Source organism: Gambusia affinis, linkage group LG21, assembly GCF_019740435.1.
Source record: "Gambusia affinis linkage group LG21, SWU_Gaff_1.0, whole genome shotgun sequence".
In the NCBI taxonomy this organism is placed as follows: domain Eukaryota; kingdom Metazoa; phylum Chordata; class Actinopteri; order Cyprinodontiformes; family Poeciliidae; genus Gambusia; species Gambusia affinis.
Window position 1 is genome coordinate 22,237,690 of NC_057888.1, and position 22,012 is coordinate 22,259,701.

The window sequence follows — 22,012 nt, forward strand, 5'->3', positions numbered from 1 at the left end:
TACTGGTGAGTAGATCTGATTTTCTCATTTACACTGCATCGTCAATTATTTAACGTTTGAATCCATAATGAGAATCTTATCTTTGTTTGGGTTCCCATCTGACCAATAGGAGTAACTTGATAAACGACCATGAACACACTCGTTAATTTTGCCCCTCACTCTAACATTAGGAAACAAGGAAGCTTAACGACCAAAGGTTCCTCTAATTGGATTTTGGCAGTGATCTTGACGTGTGACCACAGCTCAGAAGCATGAATTGACCATTGTGAGAAATAAGAGCCAAAGATCACAGAAAAGCACGGACTTCCTTAAGGCTGTTCAATGCTCCTACTCAGTCTGCTTTGCTGTTGCCTTGTTCCATTCATTTTTTCCCTGCAAACCAGAAGCAACTAACTTTCTTTGCCTCTTCTTTCACAATCAGTCACTACTCTTATTTTGTTGCAACTCCATAAATAGCTTTTACTGATTTTCTTATTTTTTTTTTTTTTTTTTGTCTTTACACTTTTGAAGGTCCTGTGTGAGCTCAGACATCGTCTCCACAGAAGGTAAGTCATGTTTCTGTTTGATTCAAGAGATTTCTGAGTAGATCCTAAATATCAGAACAAGCTATGTTGGTAGATTTTTCAATGTTTTCAAATATGTGCTTTCCAAGGACTTGGTGTATTCATGAGTGATCTTTCACTCATGAAAACTTTTCATGAGTTGACCGTAGTTGATACAACAGCCGATGGTTGAAAATGAAATGGAAAAGGCGGTACGCCACCAACGATCTTCCCATGTGTAATGTCTTCTGATAACAGAACATGTTCTGGTTAACATGAAATCAAATGGTGTTCATTTAAGCAACTGAATAAGATGAATTGGTTTCTCTATAGCTGTGGTCAAGTGTCCTGCATTGTCTATGTTAGTTAGACTTGGTCTTTCTCTCAAGCGGAGGAGTTAGACTATCGGTGTGACTGTAGGGTTGGACTGGAGATGGATAGATGGCTTTGGGTCTCGTTTTCCATTACACAGGTCCTGTTTCAATCTGTGAACTTGGAGCTTTATCAAAAAGCAAAGTTCCTGATTTAGTGCTCTTCTGGAGCCTATACCCCATTGTCAAGTCTCTATGTAGCTGATCAATGCATCTATGGTTGTGACAAAAATGTTTATGTCTCAAGGATTGACAACGGAATTATCAATTTGCATCTCACCAACTACTACGGTCTCCATTAATTGATTGATTGATTTTGCTTGGATGACATGGGGGGTTTTGTCAGCTGCATCAAAATTTTGCGAAACTCCTTTTTCGCATCATACGAGTTATGTGATCAACAACAGAACGTCACTACTAGCGGACAAGATGAAGAGAGTTGTGAGTTTTTTCATCGTTCACCTAATGTTGACAAAGATTTGCAATGGAAACGCGAGTGACAAGAGGGACGGAGCAGACTGGAGTTGAGGCCCTGCCGTGATTCCAGCAAGAAGCTGCATATCTTCTATAAGTCTGTTGTTGAGTGTCATCTCTTCTGCTATTTCTCATTTTTTAAGGCAGTAGTGCTATTTTAGTTTGCACAGAGATTTACTTCATAAAATGAAGGGAAACACTTTAGAGTCGGCTTTCAGAGTCATTAACGGTGCTCACAGTAGCATAACACAGCAGCGACTCTCAGGGCAAAAGCAACTCATCTGGTTCTCATAAACACACTTTCAGCCAGGACACTTTTGCACTGACAAGAATTATGTGCAGCTGAGTCAATCAAAGGAAATAGTTGTTTGGTGATGTCATGTGTCTTGCACAACGTGTGTGTGTGTGTGTGTGTGTGTGTGTATACGCAGTAATGACAAACACACCTGCAGATCTCGCGTCTTTTCTCCTCAACCCTTAATGTTTAATGGTTTATCTTTGCTGCCAGCTATAAAATGACATCTCTTTATGGAGACGTATACTTGGAATAAATGTAAAGATTATCCTGTTGTAGCACTAGTTTAAGTTATATTTTGCACATTCCATGTAACAAGGTTCAGGTCTGAACTTTAGGAGCTTCATAAATCAACATACACATGAAAGAAATGGTTAAACTGACATCTGCTAGGCTTTATCCAACTCATGGAATTAATAAACAAACTTTTTCCTGCTCCATGATTTTAACCTTGGGTCATTGATCCCAGCACAGAGTGTTTTTTTTTTTTTCTTTCCTCAGCATCTGGGCTGAACAAACATGAAAGTAAGAGTCCTGAAAGTGTCTGAACTGCAGCTCAGGCGTCTGATTTTTCATGCTGCTTTCATCAACAGTTGTTTTTGTTGTTTTGTTACGATTTTTAAAGAAAATGTGTTGGTGATTTGAAAACGGTAACTCCGATCTCAAATGAAGTGCAGCAGCAAATTCAGCCCCACTGTTCAATATGCTTTAGGTGGTCTATGAGAGTGATGTTTTCCACCTGCTTCCATGCGCCACCATGTTTTAAACACCCACTACTTATGTTGATTTACAGTGCTCTCATGTACAAAGGCCAAACACCACATGCACCATAGCGTTCTCATTACTTTATTAGCAGGCCTGAATGAATCTGCTCAGAATATCAATGTGACAATTAACATTTTTATAGCTCCTCACTGAAGAGGGATATCAGTAAATATTTTAGAGGCAACAAATCTAGTTTTGCTGAACCAAATAATTTGTTTTTCTGTTTTCGATCCGGTAAAGACAGATTTTCCGACCTTTATTCTTTGTGCTTCACTGTTTTGTGTAGCTGATGATGAAAAGCTGGACGATCGAGCCAAACTGAGCGTGGCAGCGAAGCGCTCTCTCTTCAGGGTGAGTTGCAGCTCCTTCCTTAGTGCCCTTTGGCCTTCTGGTTACTTTAAATTACATTCTGGTTTCAAATGCAGAACTCGCAGACATGTGCTATTAATAAAAGACACAAATATCAGCTCTGTCTGATGTTGTGTCCTGACTGTTTCCATGTACAGGATAGACTGAGACACAGTAGTGCATAAATAAGCCTTTTATTTTATTTTTTTAAATTACGGTTTGGTTGGTTTGCGTACTCTTTCCATTTTTGATGGATTAAGCAGTTCTCTGTCACATGTCCAAAGTTTAAACATTGTCTTAGAACCTAAACTTTGCTTAAACTACGGATGAACCAATCTACTTTTTTTTTACTTTGGATGCAGATATGAGTTTTGATATCGGTTGATAACAATGTGATGCCGTAAATTCTAAACATAATGTAAGATAAATAATGAAACATAATGTTGCTTAGAGCTTAGAATGAGACTGAATAGATCCAATTTTATGGATCGGGCACATTGTCACCAATACCCGATCTAAAATGTGTTTTTTTTGGTTTTGTTTTGTTTTCCAATATTGGGACTTTATTGGGATATTATTGGAAGAGTGTGTCTCTAGCCTGATATGACTAATTTGGGTCCCATATTAGTCATATGTTTAAGTAAGATAAGTGAAAACATGAGTTTTCTGCCACTTGCTGATATAATAAAATTGATTTCTTCCATCCTCAACATTGTCTTCCCATTTGAGATGATCCTGCACGGCTTATCATATTTTTTTATGATAATCTCCTGTTTGTTTGTTATTTTTTTGTTTGTTTGTTTGTTTTCCAGGAACTGGAGAAGAGCATTGATGGAGGAATTCCCAAACCGCGCTCCAGGAATGCAGCAGTGGACAGAAGACTGAGGCGGACACAGGACCGATCCAGGACTCAGCCGGTCACCACGGAGGAAGTGGTCATAGCAGCTACGTGAGTTCCGAGTCCGACGCTGAAACGCCTCACACAGAATCCTGTTAAACGAAATCCAGCCGACCAAAAGCTGGAACAAAATGAGTCCATCCACATCAGTGCTCTCGGAGCGCTGGTTGGCTGTATGCCATTAATAAATCATGTTTGAGTTCAACTAAAACCAACTCAATGTAAGAGTTTGTCATCCAAGCTAATTAACATCCATGTTCAAGATTTCATTTTCCTTTAACGTTCATTATTTTCAGATAACATTTTTTAGTATTCACACCCATTGAACCTTTTCCCCTTTATAAGCACAAACTATTATGTTTTACTGGCATTTTATGTGATGGGCCAACACAGAGTTATTCGTCAACGTGAAGTGAAAGGAAAATACTTCAGTGTTCATCTTTTTGGTTGCGTCTCTACAAGTTTTCCACATCTAGACGCTAAAATATCTGCAATAGTTTAGTCAGATTTGAAACACAAGATCTATGAAAATTAATTCTTTGTTCTTCCCAGATTCTCTGAACAATTTGGATCTGGACTTTGACTAGACCATTGCAGCACATGATTATGTTTTAATCTTAACCAGTCGTGTCCAAATTATATTTGGAAATACTGATTGGCCACTTTTTTTTGTTTTTAATTTAAAAAGCTGAAATTCTTACCAGCAAGAGAGTAAAGTGAAAAAACTTAGAATTAGAACTTTATTTTTTCTCAGGAATTACAAATGATCTTAAATCACTTTTGTTTTATTTACGTAGGTTAGTAGCTGGTAGGAAAGGCTTCAATCATATAAACAAATGTCTGCGTCTACTGCAATTATGGTGCACAAATGAGTCCATGAACCACACTTTGGACACCCTGATCTAAAACGTTCCATTGTGTCTTGTGTTGTACTTGAAGGGTTTTTGTCCCATTGCACTTTGGCCCCAAGTGTTTTGCACATGCATCCTTTTTCATCTAATTTGCAATTCAATCGTCCCCACAGCATGATGCTCCCATCACCGTGTTGGCAGTTGGGGTTTGTTCAGGGTGAAGGGTTAGTATAATGTTTGGTCATGGACCAAAAATGAAAGTGAAGAGGGTGAATACAAATACATGGAATAATTTCAGACTTATTGTTTTGTTGTTGTTTTTTTTATTTTTTGTTTTTTTTATGTGAAACCATGCACCACTCTCTTAAAACGTATGTTCTAATATGTTGGCTTTCCCATGAAATTCCAAAGAAATATATCAAAATTTGTGTTTATAATGTAGAATTTAAGTTTATACGCTTAGAAGTCACTGTAGTTCTATCATATTTAAATAATATTTGCGTCATCTTTGTATTTTCTCTACCATCTGTGGGTGTGTGTGTGTGTGCTGCCCCTGACCTAGTGCCCCCTCCCAGACTGACCCGACATCTCTAGTATGTGCTGATAGCTACACCCTAGTTTGCAGCAATGCCCTCCCCTCTCACAGGTACACAAATTCGCGTATGTGTGTGTGTGTGTGTGCACGAGCATGAGAGACTGAGTCATCCTTAAATTTCTCTGCTGATTGTGACTGGCTCACTACATCATAACACCTTTTTCACATCTGGATGGCTCCATGCAGGGATGCTCTCTATTATTTAAGCTTTGATGCCCTCCTGTGTTATGAGGGGAAATTGCATGATTACGTATAAATTGTACTTTGTCTGGTGTATATAACTCACTATGCTTGTGCAACAGACATGTAAACTTGATTTGTGTTTGAACAGACCTGTAATATAATGCAGCATGCTGCTTCCCTGCATGAGCTCATCTTCACATGATCTTCCCCCTCAGCCTGCAGGCGTCCCTACAGCAGAGCTCATCAGCCCGGCACCGAGCGCCGGCTTCTCAGGAGGCCCGAGGCTCAAAGCAGGCGTCTGTGATGGAAGGAAGAGTCGAGACGGCGGGTCAACACCCCGAGGAGCCGGACGTCTGCACCCTCAGCCTGGCGGAGAAGATGGCGCTGTTCAACCGACTCGCTCAGCCGGCGAGCAGAGTCACCCGAACCCGAGGAGACAGCCGCCAGCGCCGAGCCAACGCTCGCTACCAGACGCAGCCCATCACCATGGGAGATATGGAACAGGTGGGGAGGTCGCTCTGGTCACTCTGTTTGACTTGATTATACACCAAACGTAGGTGGTAGGTTAAAAACTTGACAAATTTTTAAATATGTAGTTATGTGTTGATGGAAGACATTATTTACAATTGGCAAAAGCTCTTAAAAGAGGCAAACCTAAAAAAAAAATACAATTAAAATAAATTTTTTACTTTGGTTGTTTCATCCTAATTAAAATGTAAACTTTTTTTATCCTTTATCCGTGACTTGTCACTTAATTCGCTGAAGTTTTTTAGTGTGTAGACTGGAACAAACCAGGCAGTAGTTTCAGAGTCCCAATGAATTAAATAAAAAGTCACCTGACCGCAGTCTCTCTCTGTTCACATACTGACCATACTATGTTACTATTTTGTTTCTAACTGTTTCAACCAAAGAAACTCTTTAACTTGTTTTTACTGTCACTGTTACTGGTGTATAAAAAACTTATAAGAAACAAATAGTGCTTAGTCTGGTTAGAATTGTAAAACTGCTTGATCTTGGTGTGTTCCTTGGAGACTGTGGATCCCTGAATTAATGCTAAGATGTCCATGAAGCTTGTCAATCTTTTCAAATCCGGTTTGCTCAGTGGCAGAGGTTGAAAGCTCATAAAAATAAAAAATCTTTGTTAGACTCTATCCAATCTTCCCTTCATCTACTTAAAGTTTCACTTTCTTGCAGCCCAAATCAGAATTGCCTCTACATACCATTAAAAAAAAGTTAGCTTTTAAATTAGTGATGTGCTGACTTTCAAATCTACTTTTTTATCTCTGGCACTGCCAATACACACTTGAGCAGAGTCAAATGTGTATTAATAACATTGAAAATGCTTTTTTTTTTTTTTTTTACCAACTTTCTGGAAAAGTAATAATTAAAGGTACTTTGATCACGTTGGACAATTAAAATTTCCTGTAAGACAAAGCTTAGGAAACTCGTCTTATTCTTAGGCTATGTTTCATTGGCTTGTTCAATTTTACTACTAGGATTGAGACAATTATGTTTTTCTTATTGTTTTGTTGATTTATCGTAACCGTTCTCCTGTAAAAGAGATCTTTGAAGTTTCATCTCGGTGGGACAACCTGCATAAATAAAGGTCAAATAGATAATAAATGTGGAGTAAGACACAGATTTTTCTCAAAAGAAGTAGATTACAGATTTGTCAAGTGTTGTACAATGAGCAGGAAATGGCAAAAAGATGCAAAGACGACCCTCTTTGTGCAATACTTTTTATCAATATTGAGTTTAAAAAGCGGCGTTGTAGCATGTGGCTGTTTGTTCTATAGGAGCTCTCAGATTCAGACATCATAGACGATGAACAGGAGCTCTGTGACAGCCCACTTGAACAACTCCAAGTAAGATTCCCCTGAACAGTCGGTGCGTTTGCATCAGAGGACGACGCGTTCTCTAGTCAGAAATGGCTGCGCGTTGCACCGTTTCGCCCGTCTGCGTTGCTGTGATTGCATCAGGAATGTGCGCCGCATGGCCCCGCCTCTGATTAAGTGCCCACTCAGTGCTGATCGTTGCCTGTCATACGGTAAAGCATTGCTGGTACCTGCATGGATGTCCCTGCCAAATGTAGCTCATCACCAGGAAGGGAGTTGAAAGGGACCTTTGTGGTGGAGGGAGAAAAGTTTACCTGGAAGCAACTTCAGGGAGAAAAAGGAAATAAATTAGGAAAAAAAAAAAAGAAAAACTGGTTTCTCACTGTTATGGTTTCTTAGAGGCAGACTTCCAGAGTTTTAACTTGTGTTCTCTCCTCTACTCCCATCTCCTTTCATTTTAAATATTTTCCCCACCCTCTCTCCTTTATTTTTTTGTCTGTGTGTTACATTTGAAAGGAAGCCAAAGAAATTTCTAATAAAGATTTATATGTACATTTGAAACTAAATATCTACATGTACTGAGGCAAATATTCAAAAGAAAAATTCTCACTGTCTGAAGTTAAATCAGACCAAAGTTTTCTTGCTTTAGCTTAATTAGATTTACAAAAAAAAAAAATTATTTGCTAAATGTCAGAAAAGTTGTTAAACAACAAAGTATTTTATGTGTTTCTCCAGTTAACTTCTGATAGCTAATCTATCAGAAGGTTTTGTAAGGAAACCCAGAAGATTTGACCCCAGTGATGGATTAAGGCAGTTAACTGATACTGACCTAATTTATTTTAACTTTTGAATTCAAGGAAAGTTGTGACACCTAAAAAATGTCCTCTCCAAAATGGAAATGATTCTGATAATTCTAGCGAAGCTGAACAAAACGACAGTTTGGTCTAATTAAACGTCAGTGAGAAAAAACTTTATTTTTTCAGTGTATGTAAATATCTGGTTTCAGCTGTGTATGTAATGTAATGGACACTGGATTTCTAATGTGATGGACAGAGATGAAAAAGGGAGAAAGATGGGAAAATGTTTACAGAAAATGGGAATAGAGGAGAGAAAACAAGTCGATAACCTTGACGTCTACCTCTAAACCTGCAGAAAGGGAGAAAAACAAACAGATTTCTGTTGGTCTCTACAGATGTTTGCTGTTGTCTCTTATTGGCTGTTGGGTTTGTGGTAGGATTTTTGAATGCATTAGTGAAGTGTGGTGTTGCACTGAAGCTAAATGCATTATGTGGAGGGAGATGACTTGTGATGTGCAGGACAGGCTGCCCTTTGATGCCCAGGAAGTGCAGTGAGTCAGTCCGGCTGTGATTAGTCAGCGTGATTCTCCTCAGCTGCCTGACTGTGCGCTTTGTTTAAGCTCTCTTTTCAGCTACTTTAGCAAAACTGACCCACTTCTTGGTGTGCATTCTTTCATCTCTTTCCGCTCCACGTGCTTTGACAGCTTCAGAACGGTGCAGGAGCTCTGTACAGAGCCACTTCGGCCTCCTCCGCTCCCCGACTCGGAGCCACCGTCTCCTCGGACCACGCCGGAGACATCCACATAGCGAGAGCCGCCGCCCGTGCCGAGCCCGACCCAACCGCGAGGTCGGCGGACGCCTCTGACCTCCGCATGGACATGGAGCGACTCTCTGACCGGGGGAACGACACGATGGACCTGAAGGTGGGGAAGAGGAGGCTGCCCTCTCCCGAGACGGCGGTCAGGCAGACGGCTCTGCCCCAGCCGCACACTGGGAGAGAGAGATGGTGGGAGGAAGAAGAACAGGAGGAGGAGGGGGAGCAGTGCTGGCATCCCAGAGGCGGGGACAGCTCAGAGAGCCACAAGTTCCTGGACAGAGAAGAGCAGAGGCGGCATCCAAGGGAGGAAGGACGACATGCAGACAGCCACAGGATCAGAGCCATCAGTGGAGGTAAGAACAACTCAGACTTTGGTTTCTCCTCATGCTTACTGTGACACACCCTCTGACTTTTTAAAAAGTTGCACTCAGAAAACGATCACCTACCTGAACAATTGCATCTTGCAAGAAATTTTATAAACTTGTTACTTTTTACAGAGATCAAACAAAGGTTTTGTTAAGAATCAGCCTTGGAATATACTGATAATTTGAAACGGTTCATGAAACTTGCATTTAAGTGGACATAAGACCATCGCTGTCTGTCTGACTTGAGGGCTGAGAGCCAATCAAATTCTAGCAAGAATTTAAATTAATTTACACAAATAGACACAACCTAAAACCATCAAACTTAAAAACAAAAATGACCAAAATTGGGCTTGTAGCTTGTTTAATGTGGAAAGAAAGCATCCTACTTGTTCAGTTTTTATTTATGTAAGGTCAAAGGCCTCAAAATGTAGTTTGAGAATGTTGTTTTTTTAATTTTTTTTATTTTTTCAACCGCTACAGAAAATGCCTGTATTCAACACAGTTCTTTCTATTATAATTGAAATGTTTAAATATTTCATATCCTGTTCGATATGATGAAATTCATCATTCTGATGCAGCTTTCTTTGTGCAGTTATTTTTAAGGTACCATTTACATAAACATGGAAGTTTTCCTAAATGGAGACTTTCTGCAGGTCACATTTAAACACCATATGAATGTTTGTTACCCCACAAAACAAAATGGAGATCTTTGAACATTTGTGGTGTACAAGTCTGGCCTGGAAGGAAACCTTATGGTGGAGGGAAGGTAAAGGTAATTTTATTTATATAGCCCATTTTAAGCAACAAGGCAATACAAAGTGCTTTACAGGAATTAGAAGGAAATAAAAACAAGATGACAAACCAAAAAGAGCAAAAGAAGAAAAAGCTGATGATGTTGATCCAAAGTAAATAAACTAGATACTCCTGTTCAGGGTTGCTAGATAAGTATAAGTATAAGTAAGTAAGGTACTACAGCATTATTGACCTGAATCTTAGCGCATGGACTCCCAGATTGTTATATATATAATGTAAATAAATAATATCTAGAACAGTGTAGCTGTGGCCCATTCAAGCACTGGTTTACGTTTCACTCAGCAGTCAGCCATGTCTTCTCCCAGTCACACTTCCAGTGTGTATGTGGGGGAAAGAAAAACTTTACATTCAGACTGTGGTTTCCAGGCTTCCTTCACATCAAAGCAGCCGTCACTTTAAGTCAAACACTTCAGGGTCTTGATGGAGCCTGTCAGGTTCCAAAAACAGAAGTTGGTTAAGCAGCCTGTCTTGGAGTTGCTCTGGTTGTACTTGGAGGGGAAAATCTCAGGGTTTCTACAACGTGGGATATTTGATTACAGTTGTGGCAGAGACATGAAATCCAGTGAGCCGTGTCTCTGCTTCTTCTAATGCTACTTGTTTTTTTTGGCCCTTTCCATGGTGTGTTTTTTTAACATTGCTGTGCTTTCAATTTATTGATCCTGCTTTCTCTGTGGGCGTGTGTGTGTGTCCTTGTGCGTCTGCTGTCACAGAGCTCCCAGACTCAACCGCAGTAACATCCAGAGATGCATTCGGATCGGCCATAGCCGAGCCTCAGCCCCCAGCAGGGGGCCAGTCGCTCGGCCCGGTCCAGCTTGATCCAGAGGAAGAGATGGCCGACGTGACGATTGGCCGACACATGTCCATTAGAGAGAGGTAAGAGCGGCACAGAGGTCAGAGTGGAGAAGCCCCTTTTATTCTCTCAATTGTTTTGGATAAAAATGATACTTTTTGTTAGTTTCTCATATCAAGAATATATTTTTTTGCTTTCCATGCAATTATTATCTTAAACACGGGAGTGGCACATGTTTATCTAAGTCTAGTTATGTCACATTGAGGCTCCGCCTGCTGGTTAGCGGATGGGCAAAGATGAACAGTCGAGCTCTAAATTGATTGGTGACATAACAGAACAACATGTTAACATCTGCGTGGTTATCTGGCCGTTCTTACACATTTCACCCACCTGACCACTTCAGGACCTGCTTGGCTCAGCCCCATGTTCCAAAGCAGTCAGTTAGTGATGACAGAGTCAGGGCTACTCACTTCCTGTTGTTTGCATTGATTTGGACGTCTGGGAACAGAGCAGGATGTGTCCTCTGTGTCTGGAACAGAGTGCTTGTTGTGAGGGGCATGCTGCCTTCTCTGTGCTCCAAGTTAAAACTCCTCCTATTTCTATTAAGTCTATAATAATACAACTTCTGTCATTCATTTTTTTTACACAAATGAATCATGCAGTGTCCTCCTGGTGCCGATATTTGGGTTTGTTTGTGATGTGCTAGGCATTGGCCACCATATTGTCCTTACAGTATGATAACCTTAGAAGACGTCACCAAGGTTTCACGCTACTTACACAAGAAGTTAACATACAGAATATAACATGCAATGAACATGTCACCTTTCTTTGTTAAGCTCATGTCTGGTTAATAATTTAGCAGAGTAAAATTAGTTTTGAATTGAAAATGATGTTTTTGTTACAAGGTTTTTGATTATCAGTTTAATTGCATATAGTCCAATTAACTTTAGTAAAAATCTACACCAAATTACACAACTAGTAATACAGGAGTCGTAATGCAGTCAGTAGATCAGTTTCCTATGTTAAAGTTGAATCAAACATTTTGGAATAGTAGGTGATCTTTTGAAAATGTAAACATAATTAATATAATAATCCTAAACGGTTCGCTAGAACGTCCTAAGTGAAACGAGCAGAAACTGTATTTGTTTCCAATTAATCAGTTTAAAAGTGAGCCAAGAGCTTTGCTACGAAGCTGTTTTCAAAGCTTACCAGGCTGTAGTGAGCTAAAGTGGCAGATTTTAAATAAAAGTGCAACTGAAACCCAGCTAGCATAATGCAGAACAAAGTGTGTCGATTTATATTAACAGTGCCTCTCGTTCCTCCACACTGTTCTTCTACCCCCTCAGAGTCGCCTTGTTAAAGAAGAGCGGCGAGAAAGACTGGAGGAACAGGATCAATAAGAAGCAGGATGTGCCGATGGTTGCCGAGGGCGAGCAGCAAGCTCAGCTCTGGGAGGCGGAGGAGAGCTTTGGGAAGAAGGTAACCGCCTCACTGCTGAGTTAGCGCTTCAGAGGGCCACACTGAGACATCATATGGGTCATCTGGTTTAATGCTGGAGAAACTGTGTTCTGTTGATGCGCCGTTATTACAGCAGTGACATTTAGAGTTGGTGTTTGCCACACCAACTCTAAATTCATCAGCCTGTATCAACTGGTCATTAACAAAGATTTAAAGAGACTCTTGAGTGTTTGGTGAGAACTTTAGAATCAAAGAAATATCACTGGCCATTAAATAAAAGGCTGTGGAAATTAAACTGGCAATGTCATGTGGTAATAATTTGAATATCTCTAAACAGAGAGGTTGTGTATTGTCCATGTCTGTCTTTCTTCTTCTCTCTTTTATACAGCTGGTAGCTGTTTTGTTGTTCTTGTATCAAAATCTAATCACTGATTTCTGTTCATGAGAACAAATGATCTAATATCTAGAGGGTTTTATAACAGGTTGACATTCAGTAAGTATTGAACCCTATTGGTGTCTAAACTGAAATGAAAACAAATTGAATATGAAGTTCTCATTTGAGCATGAACAATTCCTTAAAACTTTCTAATAGCACATGCTGAAATAATTGAACTTTTTAAAATAAGAAATTAGGCAAATGCAAAGTATTATTTATGTGTAATTCTTAGTCCAGAACAGCCAAGTGCCCTAAAAACTTGGGGCCAAATTGTGAAAGGAAAATAATATCCTCTTCCTAGGATTGAGACCAGCATAGTAAACGGTTAAATTTCCCAGTAAAAAGTATGTTTTAAGCCTCCAACGTAACTGTGAAAACTCTTGGACTACTTGTGTGATGCTAATGTCCAAATGTAGCCTTTGTATTCTCTCTTGCCTAACTTTCTCTTTTCTGCCCTCTGAGCTGCACGTTGCCTGTAATCTGTCAATGTCTCGCTCCGGTCTGCATGTCTTTTACCTTTAAAAAAATAAAATAAACGCAGATTTCTGCCCCTGCATGCTTCCTGTTTTTCTGTTTCTCCACCACTGGCGTGTTTTTGAAGAGAGGCTTTAGGACGGGCGCAGCACATGTACCTCTCTGTTTGGACATATTCTCTGTGGCTTCTTTGGAGTAACTGCTGGTGTTTCCAGCTGCTTATCAGAGTTTAGTCAGCTCCACCCAAACTGACTGACTGGATTTTTTTTTTTTTTTTTTTTTTTTTTTTTAGCCGATTTAAGGTCAAGTTTTGATTCCTGTGTGTGTGTGCGTGTGTGTGTGTGTGTGTGTGATGTCAGACACTCCGAGGAAAACATTTCTCAAATTTAACAAATGGCCTAATTTTTAAATTAGGGACAGATGAGTGAATAGATGGAGGTGAAATGAAGGCCAACAGGAAGTACAGTCGGCCTTGTTTTCTATCCTCCTATTTATCCAGACCAGTGGATGTCCTTCATGTTTCCTGTGTTTTTTGTTTTTTGTTTTGTTTTGTTTTTTTCTTTCCTCCAGGGGATCTTTTTGTGGGCTCTAGTATCCCTTATTTGAAAGTAGGCTGACAGGAAAGGGGGAAGGAGAGGGAGGAAAACATGTGGTAAGTCTCGACGGGTCCGGGAATCGAACGGGCGCGTCGAGGACTCCAAATGCTGGTCGCGCTATCCACTACGCCACCACAGCAAGCCCATGTTTCCTGTGTTAGAACAAAAAACAAAAGTAGAGATGAGATTGACAGAAAATAAGCAGTCGAGCAAGACTTAAAAGAATTTAAGGATTTTGATCTATCTATGAAGTGCATGACACAGCATGAGAGCTTTCAGAAAATGTCCCCTTTCTTCGGCTGCCTGTCTGCAGGACGATGATTCTCTGATGATGACTGAGGACGTTTCTGTGTCCAATCCGTATCTGGTAAGGCCAGTGCGTAAGAACTTTGTGGGCAAAGCACTCTGTGGTGAGAGTCATCAATCCTGTTCTGACCAGAACAGTGATTTAAATTTACAAAACTTTTTTTTTTTTTTTTTTTTTCTCTCCCTGTTAAAAACACAACATGGTGTAGCAGAAATCCAGCCTGCAGGGTGTGTTTATCTGGTGGTGGTACCGTTTGATTCTGGGTTGGTTCCTTTTATTAGTGTTGACAATTTTCTCACTTTGGGTTCATCAGTGCACTGTCTGAGTTTGGCATTTGTCACACACACACACACACCCACACACAGTCCTATCAATGACTTTAATGGTTAACATTTTGATCTGACATCTATTTATCCATGCATTCATAATAAATTTTCAAATCAGACACGTGTGTCTCATTGGAGGGGTCACAAATCAAGAACATAAACAATGTTTTTAATCATTTTATCAATCACTTTTAGCAACATAGCTTGAATTAGCCCCACTTGAGAAATGAATTAATAAAAAGTCACTTAAACGGACTTTCTTAATTTTTGGTCAATTAATAAAAATATAACACAGGTAATGATGTAATTTATGATTAGACCATTACCAATTCCTCGTCTATTTCATTAAAATGGAATACATTTAAAATAACAATAAATAATAGTAACAGTAAAGTAGCTTAAAGTATAAAACACCTCATATGTTTAAGTAGGTGCTACTTTATTTACTCAACATTTGACACGCTGCACTCCTTCCCATCTTCATCATGGTGTTAACTAGGTTAGCCTACAGCGTCCTAGCATTGTATTGTCTAAAACCATCATAGCTTTGTTTGTTTGTAATGAATATCTGAATAGACACCATATATCTGTCTGCTTCCATTGATGTTTTCACACTCAGCTGTTTGCTGAATGCTAGGCTAATGTTAGCATGTTTTACTTGGCCTTTTCATAGGACTGTAAATTGTCTTTTAACATATTTCAATTCAGTTTCAGTTTATCAGATAGCAGTTATAGCAAAGGCTGTTTTCCTGCTTCATTAACTTTACACTTTGCTTTGAGCATTATAAAATTTAACAGCCATTCCTTCAGCTGCTCTCATTTAAATTGGCTCCACAAATCAACTTCAGCACTACTAGCTGAGGGCGACGCTGGCAAAATCCAGCAGTGGTCCGACAATGGGCACCGAGCTGCTTTAAGTTGTTTTAGTTGGAGCTCCGATCCCAATTATTTTTAAACAGCCTCTCTAATGCATATTAGTATCTGTTTTATTCCAGATGGAAGTGTATATCTATGTAAATGTCAAACTCTAGAAATAAGGAAAGTTACAGTTTCTTGCTAGTGGCCTTTATCAGAGTTGATTTCCTGGCTAACATGACCCCAATCAGGATACAGAGCTGCACTTATCAGCTCTATTGTCCTGCTACAGCATGTATTTCCTCTTTCTGTGCCTCCTGCAGGAACCTGTCCTTCCTGCTGCTTCCTCTCCTCCTCCTGATCCTCCTTTCCATATTTCCCTTGACGACACGGCCAGCCAGGTAGGAAATCCCGGCAGGTTGTTTGAGCCTTGCTTGCTTGTTGGCCTGCCTGCTGCCCACATACCTGGTCAAACCAGTGTAAGCCGTACACACATGGCTGTACCAATTCATGAACAGCTTACAAAGAGAAAAAAATAATCGGATTCCCACTGATTATCTGGTTCTGCTCTGTCATGCCAACTGCTGTCGTAGACAAAAATGTATTTTCACAGCAAAAACACAAAATCTTACAAAGTATTTTATTGCAAATAATTTAGTTGCACTTGAAATAAGACAAAACTAACTACAATTTTATTATTTTTCAGCATCGTACAGAAGCTTGTGTTAAGTAAATAATTCCTTAATATTAATAAAAAATTCTTGTTTCATTTGTAACATGGGGAAAATGTCCTCTTGTATAATAACCTAGATTCTAGAACATTTTCATCAATATTAAGGAATTATTGACTAAAGCTAAGCTGTCAGATCTTGCTGAAAAACTACTTGTAAGTTAGTTTTGTCTTGTTTCGAGTGTCCTAAGATATCTGCAGTAAAAATGACTTGATAAGATTTAGTGTTTCCAGTGTTTTGCTAAAGCACATAATGGTCATGTGGTCCTGCTGCCGTTTTATCCCATCTATTGGTGACTCCGCTGCTCCTCATTGTGAATTCAGCATCACGGCCCCTGCAGCTTACGCTTCTTATGCAGCTTTTAGGTATTTCCTCCCATATTTCCATCCTCATCTGTTAATTTCATCCTCTCCCATCCATCCATCCATCCATGTGACTGAAGGCCACCAGATCACCCAGACCCTTGCAGGTGGATGACAGACACCCATGGAGAAGGAAGGTGACCCTGTCAGAAATAAAGATGTAGAGTTTGTGCAACTGTCGAGTTTTCTCACTTTACAATAAAATTATGCAAACACAAAATATGTCCGTTAGTTGACAAATGGGAGCGGTTCTGTGATGCTGTTTTGCTGCTTTTATTATTTAAAACTTGTTAGTGGCCTCAGCCAGAAACTGAAACCAGATTCATCTCCAGGTGTTCAACATCTTGTAAAACTGATATTCTGTTGAGACACAGCAGTTTGCTTCCTTTGTGTATTCAACCATTTTATTTACACTTGGCAGTTGATTTCAGACAATTTTTTTTAAAACAAAATTAGTTTGCATATCTCCTTTGATGCAGTAAATGCATTGTGCAATTTTTGAATGTGATTATATATTTATATATATATATGTATATATGTATGTATGTATGTGACTATTTTCTATTCTGGTGACTTTTTATGAAGGAAAGTTTTAAAAAAAGTTATTTTTAAAGTCGCATATTTGAATAAATTGAATTATAAGAGAGGAAAAAAATGTGACTATTGTTACCGAGGTGTTTAAAAAAGATATACCACCCTTATAATTTTCGCATAAATTGTTCTTTCCAAGTCAAGGTGACATTATTCTACTGCAATAAAATATTTGTTTTTCTACTCTTTGCCAGGAGTGCTATTAAATGTGTATTTGGTTCCTCTGAGAACAAATACAGTGAGAGGGTTTAATGCTGTTGGAGGTGATTGTGAACATCAATGTGTATTTAATGCATGTATTTAATTTCACCTAATTAGTTAAATACGTCAAATTCCAGTTTGAGTCCCATTGGCTTTGTTGGAAACAATGATCTGCTCTATAAGACAGCTTTGGTTCCTGTTTATTGGGTTTAAATTTGGTGCACTAATGGAGTTATTTAGAGTTTGTTGCATGCAGCTGGTATTGGTTCCTTAGTTTTACCTTCATGTATCGGTTGTGCTGAGTTCATCCGATTCTCCTGTGTTTTCCTCAGAGATCAGCAGAGGCTGAGATGGAGAGCCAGAGCCTGGAGGCTCACATGTCCATCCAGGAGAGGAAGCATCTGATTGAGACGCAGGAGGAGGCCTGGAAGACCAAAGGTCACGGAGCTGCCAATGACTCCACCCAGTTCACTGTGGCTGCACGGATGGTGAAGAAAGGTCAGAGGTCTTTTTTTTCTTTTTTTTTTAAACAGTTTGTCAAATACATAATCAGCATCTGATTCCAGGTTTGGTCTTGTGTGTTCCTGTAGGGCTGGCCTCTCCCTCTGCTCTTCACTCTCCCCTCCACTCCAAATCAAAGAACAGTCTGGCTGTCTCCAAACCGCAGGAAGGTGAGTCTGACTTTGATTATAACAAAACACTTATTGCAGTTTTGGCCCTTCACCTCAAGCCTCTGATTAAATAATTGAGATAAATAACAGTAACAACACGACTTTCACCTCAGCTAGTGCTTAGTATGGAGCCTTTTACTTTCTGGAAAATCATCAGCCTGTTTCTTGGTGTATGTCTGATTGAAATAGTTTTTTTTATGCCGATGTTAATTGTTTTTTTTTGTTCTTTTTCAAAAGACATGGAGGAATTCCCAGGTTTATTCCCCTTTTTTCTATTCTCCATCGTTATTCAAAATAGAAATGTCACCAACACAACCATGAGATTTCTATTGGCTCTGGAAGCCCAATAGAAACCAACCTGTTGGATGTTTTCACCTCAATGAATGTGCATGACCCCAAAGTACAGAACGGCTCATATTTACCTGCAGAAAACATTTCAAACACTCAGATCAACATCAACATGGTGCTTAGTGATTGTCTGAAGCAGACTGCTCATTTTGCAAGAAATGTGTAACGTGTGTGTGTGTGTGTGTGTGTGTGTGTGAGCAGCAATTAAGGCTGTTCCAGATCTGAACCTGGAATCGGACGTAAAGCTTGAGAAGCTCGAGTCGTTCCTTGGAAAGATCAACAATAAAGGTACGTCCCATTCTAAACTCAGGTTAACAAGCTGTTAGGAAGAAGCATGGAGAAAAAAATCGCACTTATCAAAAGTGTTGATGGGTAGTAATTCTGCAGTTTAAAAAAAAATAAAAAATTCAAATTTTGTTGATGTGATATTTAAGGAAGCACTGATCCCTTTTTTTCACTTCCGATACCAATATCTGAGATTTAGTATCGACCGATTCCAATCCAGAAAGTAAATGGAGAAACTGACAAAAACAATATGGTGACTATTTTGTTCAAATATGTAAATAAAATAGCAATAAACCTCCAAAAAGTGTAATTAGGAATTCTAAATATAATTTAAAGACAAATCATAGAATTAGACTGAACAGATTCACTCTTACGGACATTGTCACAGATACCAGATCTAGAACTTTTGATATCGGGACCAATACAGATATTGATGTCTGATCGGTGGATCTCTGGTGGTATTTAGAGTCACACAAGTGAAAACGTACAGGTGCGTTGTCTCTCCTCAGTGCCTGGCCTGCCAGAGGCAACCATCTCTGTGACTGAGAAGAAAGTGAAGGAAGTGATGACGCTGGAAGACGAAACTTTTTCTAAGTTCTACCGACACATAGACGAACATCCTGGCAGCACCAACAGGGTGGAGATAGACGACGACTTTGATGCCATTTTTGACCCAGAGGTGCCAAAGTAAGCTTCAACTGTCAGGAGACCGAGCTTTAGAAAAATAAAAAATAAAAAAAATAAATGCTTTGACCTTACTTTGACCTTTCATCTCGGTCTTTCCAGATTGACTTCGGCCATGGTGCAGCACAAGAGGGCGATGCGGCCGAACCGCAACGTTCAGTCGTCGAGGAACCCGCTGAAGAAGCTGGCAGCCAGAGAGGACATCAGACACGAGTACACAGAGCAGAGACTCAACATCGGACTGCTGGAGAGCAAAAGGATGAAGGTGGAGAAGAGTGAGTAAGGAGGGGTTACGTTTCTATTTTTTCTTTAACTGAAGTTCTTTTATTTGAAAGGAAAAACATCTAGTGTGTATGTTTGGTTTATTTTCCTGTAGTGTATTAGTAAAAACTAGCATTCACCTAGTTTACCAGCAAAACAACTTAAATCATGTTGGAGTTTTTTTCCTCATGTTACTTCTGTGTTGCATAATCTGCAATATTTCTGTGGATGAAATGAGCTGCAAATGTCTTGTTTTAGTGTTCAGTCCTCCACTAGTACTGGCTTCTGTTCTGGTATGTCCACTACTGCATGTTTGACATGTGTGTGAAAACAAATGAGTGAACATGCAATGTTTGCTTTACGTTCATTTTGTCCTCTTGATTCATTTGAACTGTTCTTGTTTTATGGTGGAAAGATTACTCAACACATTTTCATTTTTAAATTTTAAAAACAAGAATTGCAGCATTTGAGAATTTGTTTTGGGGGATTTTCTTTAATCCACAGTCAGAGGAGAATTGCTGAACTCAAGTACAGAATCATATTTAATAAATTAGAATATAATTGAAGACTCAGTTTATTTCAGTAACTCTATTCTCTAAGAGAAACACACAGATTAATGCATAAATGTTTTTAAGCCCATTTTCTGTTATGATAATTTTCTACTTTCAGCAAATAAAAACATGAATTTAAGATTACAACACTGCATCAAACTAATAATATTACAAAAATGAGGAGTTAAGAAAAATGTTTCAAACATTCTTTTTTTTCCCCCTCCAAAATGTACTTTTATTATTATGGTCCCATCCAATTGTATATTTTGAATTATTAAATATGACTGTACATGAAGCGTCATTCAGGTGAAGTGAATGACACTAAAGCTGCTTCGTTCTACTTTACCACAAACAGATTGACACCCTTCCAGATAAACTCTATTCACTGATGGTCTTATAAAGCAAAAAAGTGATTCAGGAGTAGTTTGTAATCAGCATTGGTTCGGTACTCATCATCTCTGCTCTCTGTAGTGAACAAGAACTTTGGGTTTTCTGAAGTGGCTCTGGCCGGTTTGGCGAGCAAGGAGAACTTCAGCAGCGTCAGCCTGCGCAGCGTCAGCGTCTCCGAGCAGACGTCCAACAACAGCGCCGTGCCGTACAAGAAGCTCATGCTGCTTCAGGTCAAAGGTCAGTCAGCTCTGAATTTACGAACAAACCTGCACTTATGACATCTGCTTGATGTAATTCTCAAGTTTATAATAGTCTGGAGAAGTGAAAACAAGGCATTTGATCTCAGCAAGTCTGGGAAAGCGCAGGGAATAAAACAAGTGGATAACAAGATAAAAAACGTTTTAGGATTGTATTTCTTATCCAACTATAACAGTTGGATAAGAAATACCATACCTAGAAATTCATCCTTCCATTTGTTCATCTCATTGGTCAACATCCATCTATCTTGAAACAACCAATCAGGTCCTGGAGGAGGATCTTAGTGCTGTCCATCATTCCCATTTGTGTGCCACTCACCCCTCCTCCTCTGCAATGCAGCTTCTTTCTGGCAACAGCCCGTTATGGATACTAAGGCTAGTTAGCAGCTAGTTAGCATAGCCACTGATGACATCAGATGACATTTTCCTGTAGCTGAGTTGTTTCTCAGCTACATCTTGTAGCATATTTAGCAGCGCGTTCATGAGGAAGATTTATAGCACTCTGGTTTATAGCACACTCTCCTTGGAAGCAGTGCATCTCTTCAGATGGCATTAGCAGCACAGGGAGGAGATGGATTAGCTTGGTCTTTAATACTGTCACAACAGTGACAGTTTTAATAAAGATGGAAACATATTTTTTATAGAAGCTTTAAGAATATATCTGAAACCTAACTGCTAACATCCCTTTTGGATATCATTGCACAAGTCAGTCACATTGAAAACTTTGAAGGCTTATTAAGGCTTACTGATTTGAGTTAAATTTACTTGTGTAAGAGGACGGAAAAATAAATGCCCTCTGATTCAGTCGAAGGATGCTGCTTCCTGGGTGTCCTCTGCTGATGACATCTAAAAGGAGAGACGGGACTCGCTCTATTTTGGCGTCTCTCTTTTATCTCCCTCACACGTATGTTGGCAACAGCTGTGGCTCTAAATCATTCTCCCCAGGTCACCTCACGCTATCCTGGGCTGATCTGCTCCTCTGAACCCCCACTGCACATAATCCAAAGTAAATCCAATGCAGCAGGGGTTCTGCTTTGCTATGTTGTCTGTCCCAGCCGAACAGTGTCAGGATTCACAGGCTCAAATTTAGACCACGGCCTCTGCTGACTTCCATTAGCTGGACGTCCCCAAAGTTTTAATGTTTCAGATGATCATTAGACATATTTACAGTGTCAACTTCATCGCGGCGGGCACAATTCAGGTCTGATGGCTCTTGTGTGATAATCCAGGCGGCAATGAGCAGAGTGGCCACTGATAATCCACCTGTCTGTGTGTGTTTGTGTGAAACCAGGTCGACGGCATGTCCAGGTCCGCCTGGTGGAGCCCAGAGCTTCCTCTCTGAACAGCGGCGACTGCTTCTTGCTCGTCACCCCGCACCACTGCTTCGTCTGGATCGGAGAGTTCGCCAATGTCATCGAGAAAAGCAAAGTATGGAACCGGAACATGGAGTGGCACAGAGATCACTCTGTTGAGCTGTGCTTGCTGTTTT

General features: G+C 39.7%; 1 protein-coding gene across 3 annotated transcripts in view; it reads left to right on the forward strand.

Moving 5' to 3' along the window:
- svila (supervillin a) overlaps window positions 1-22,012 on the forward strand; it is a 58,616-nt gene that overhangs the window by 26,653 nt on the left and 9,951 nt on the right. For 2 of the 3 annotated variants that reach the window (XM_044104303.1, XM_044104304.1), the window contains 18 exons: window positions 511-545; window positions 2,734-2,798; window positions 3,608-3,744; window positions 5,107-5,190; window positions 5,538-5,826; window positions 8,659-9,124; window positions 10,660-10,822; window positions 12,086-12,218; window positions 14,017-14,070; window positions 15,515-15,592; window positions 16,365-16,421; window positions 17,409-17,574; window positions 17,667-17,747; window positions 18,297-18,383; window positions 18,890-19,067; window positions 19,167-19,339; window positions 20,348-20,503; window positions 21,815-21,951. In XM_044104303.1, the coding sequence (XP_043960238.1) occupies window positions 511-545; window positions 2,734-2,798; window positions 3,608-3,744; window positions 5,107-5,190; window positions 5,538-5,826; window positions 8,659-9,124; window positions 10,660-10,822; window positions 12,086-12,218; window positions 14,017-14,070; window positions 15,515-15,592; window positions 16,365-16,421; window positions 17,409-17,574; window positions 17,667-17,747; window positions 18,297-18,383; window positions 18,890-19,067; window positions 19,167-19,339; window positions 20,348-20,503; window positions 21,815-21,951 (2,539 nt within the window). The remainder of the gene's footprint in view (window positions 1-510; window positions 546-2,733; window positions 2,799-3,607; window positions 3,745-5,106; window positions 5,191-5,537; window positions 5,827-8,658; window positions 9,125-10,659; window positions 10,823-12,085; window positions 12,219-14,016; window positions 14,071-15,514; window positions 15,593-16,364; window positions 16,422-17,408; window positions 17,575-17,666; window positions 17,748-18,296; window positions 18,384-18,889; window positions 19,068-19,166; window positions 19,340-20,347; window positions 20,504-21,814; window positions 21,952-22,012) is intronic. The other variant, XM_044104305.1, reaches the window with a different exon arrangement.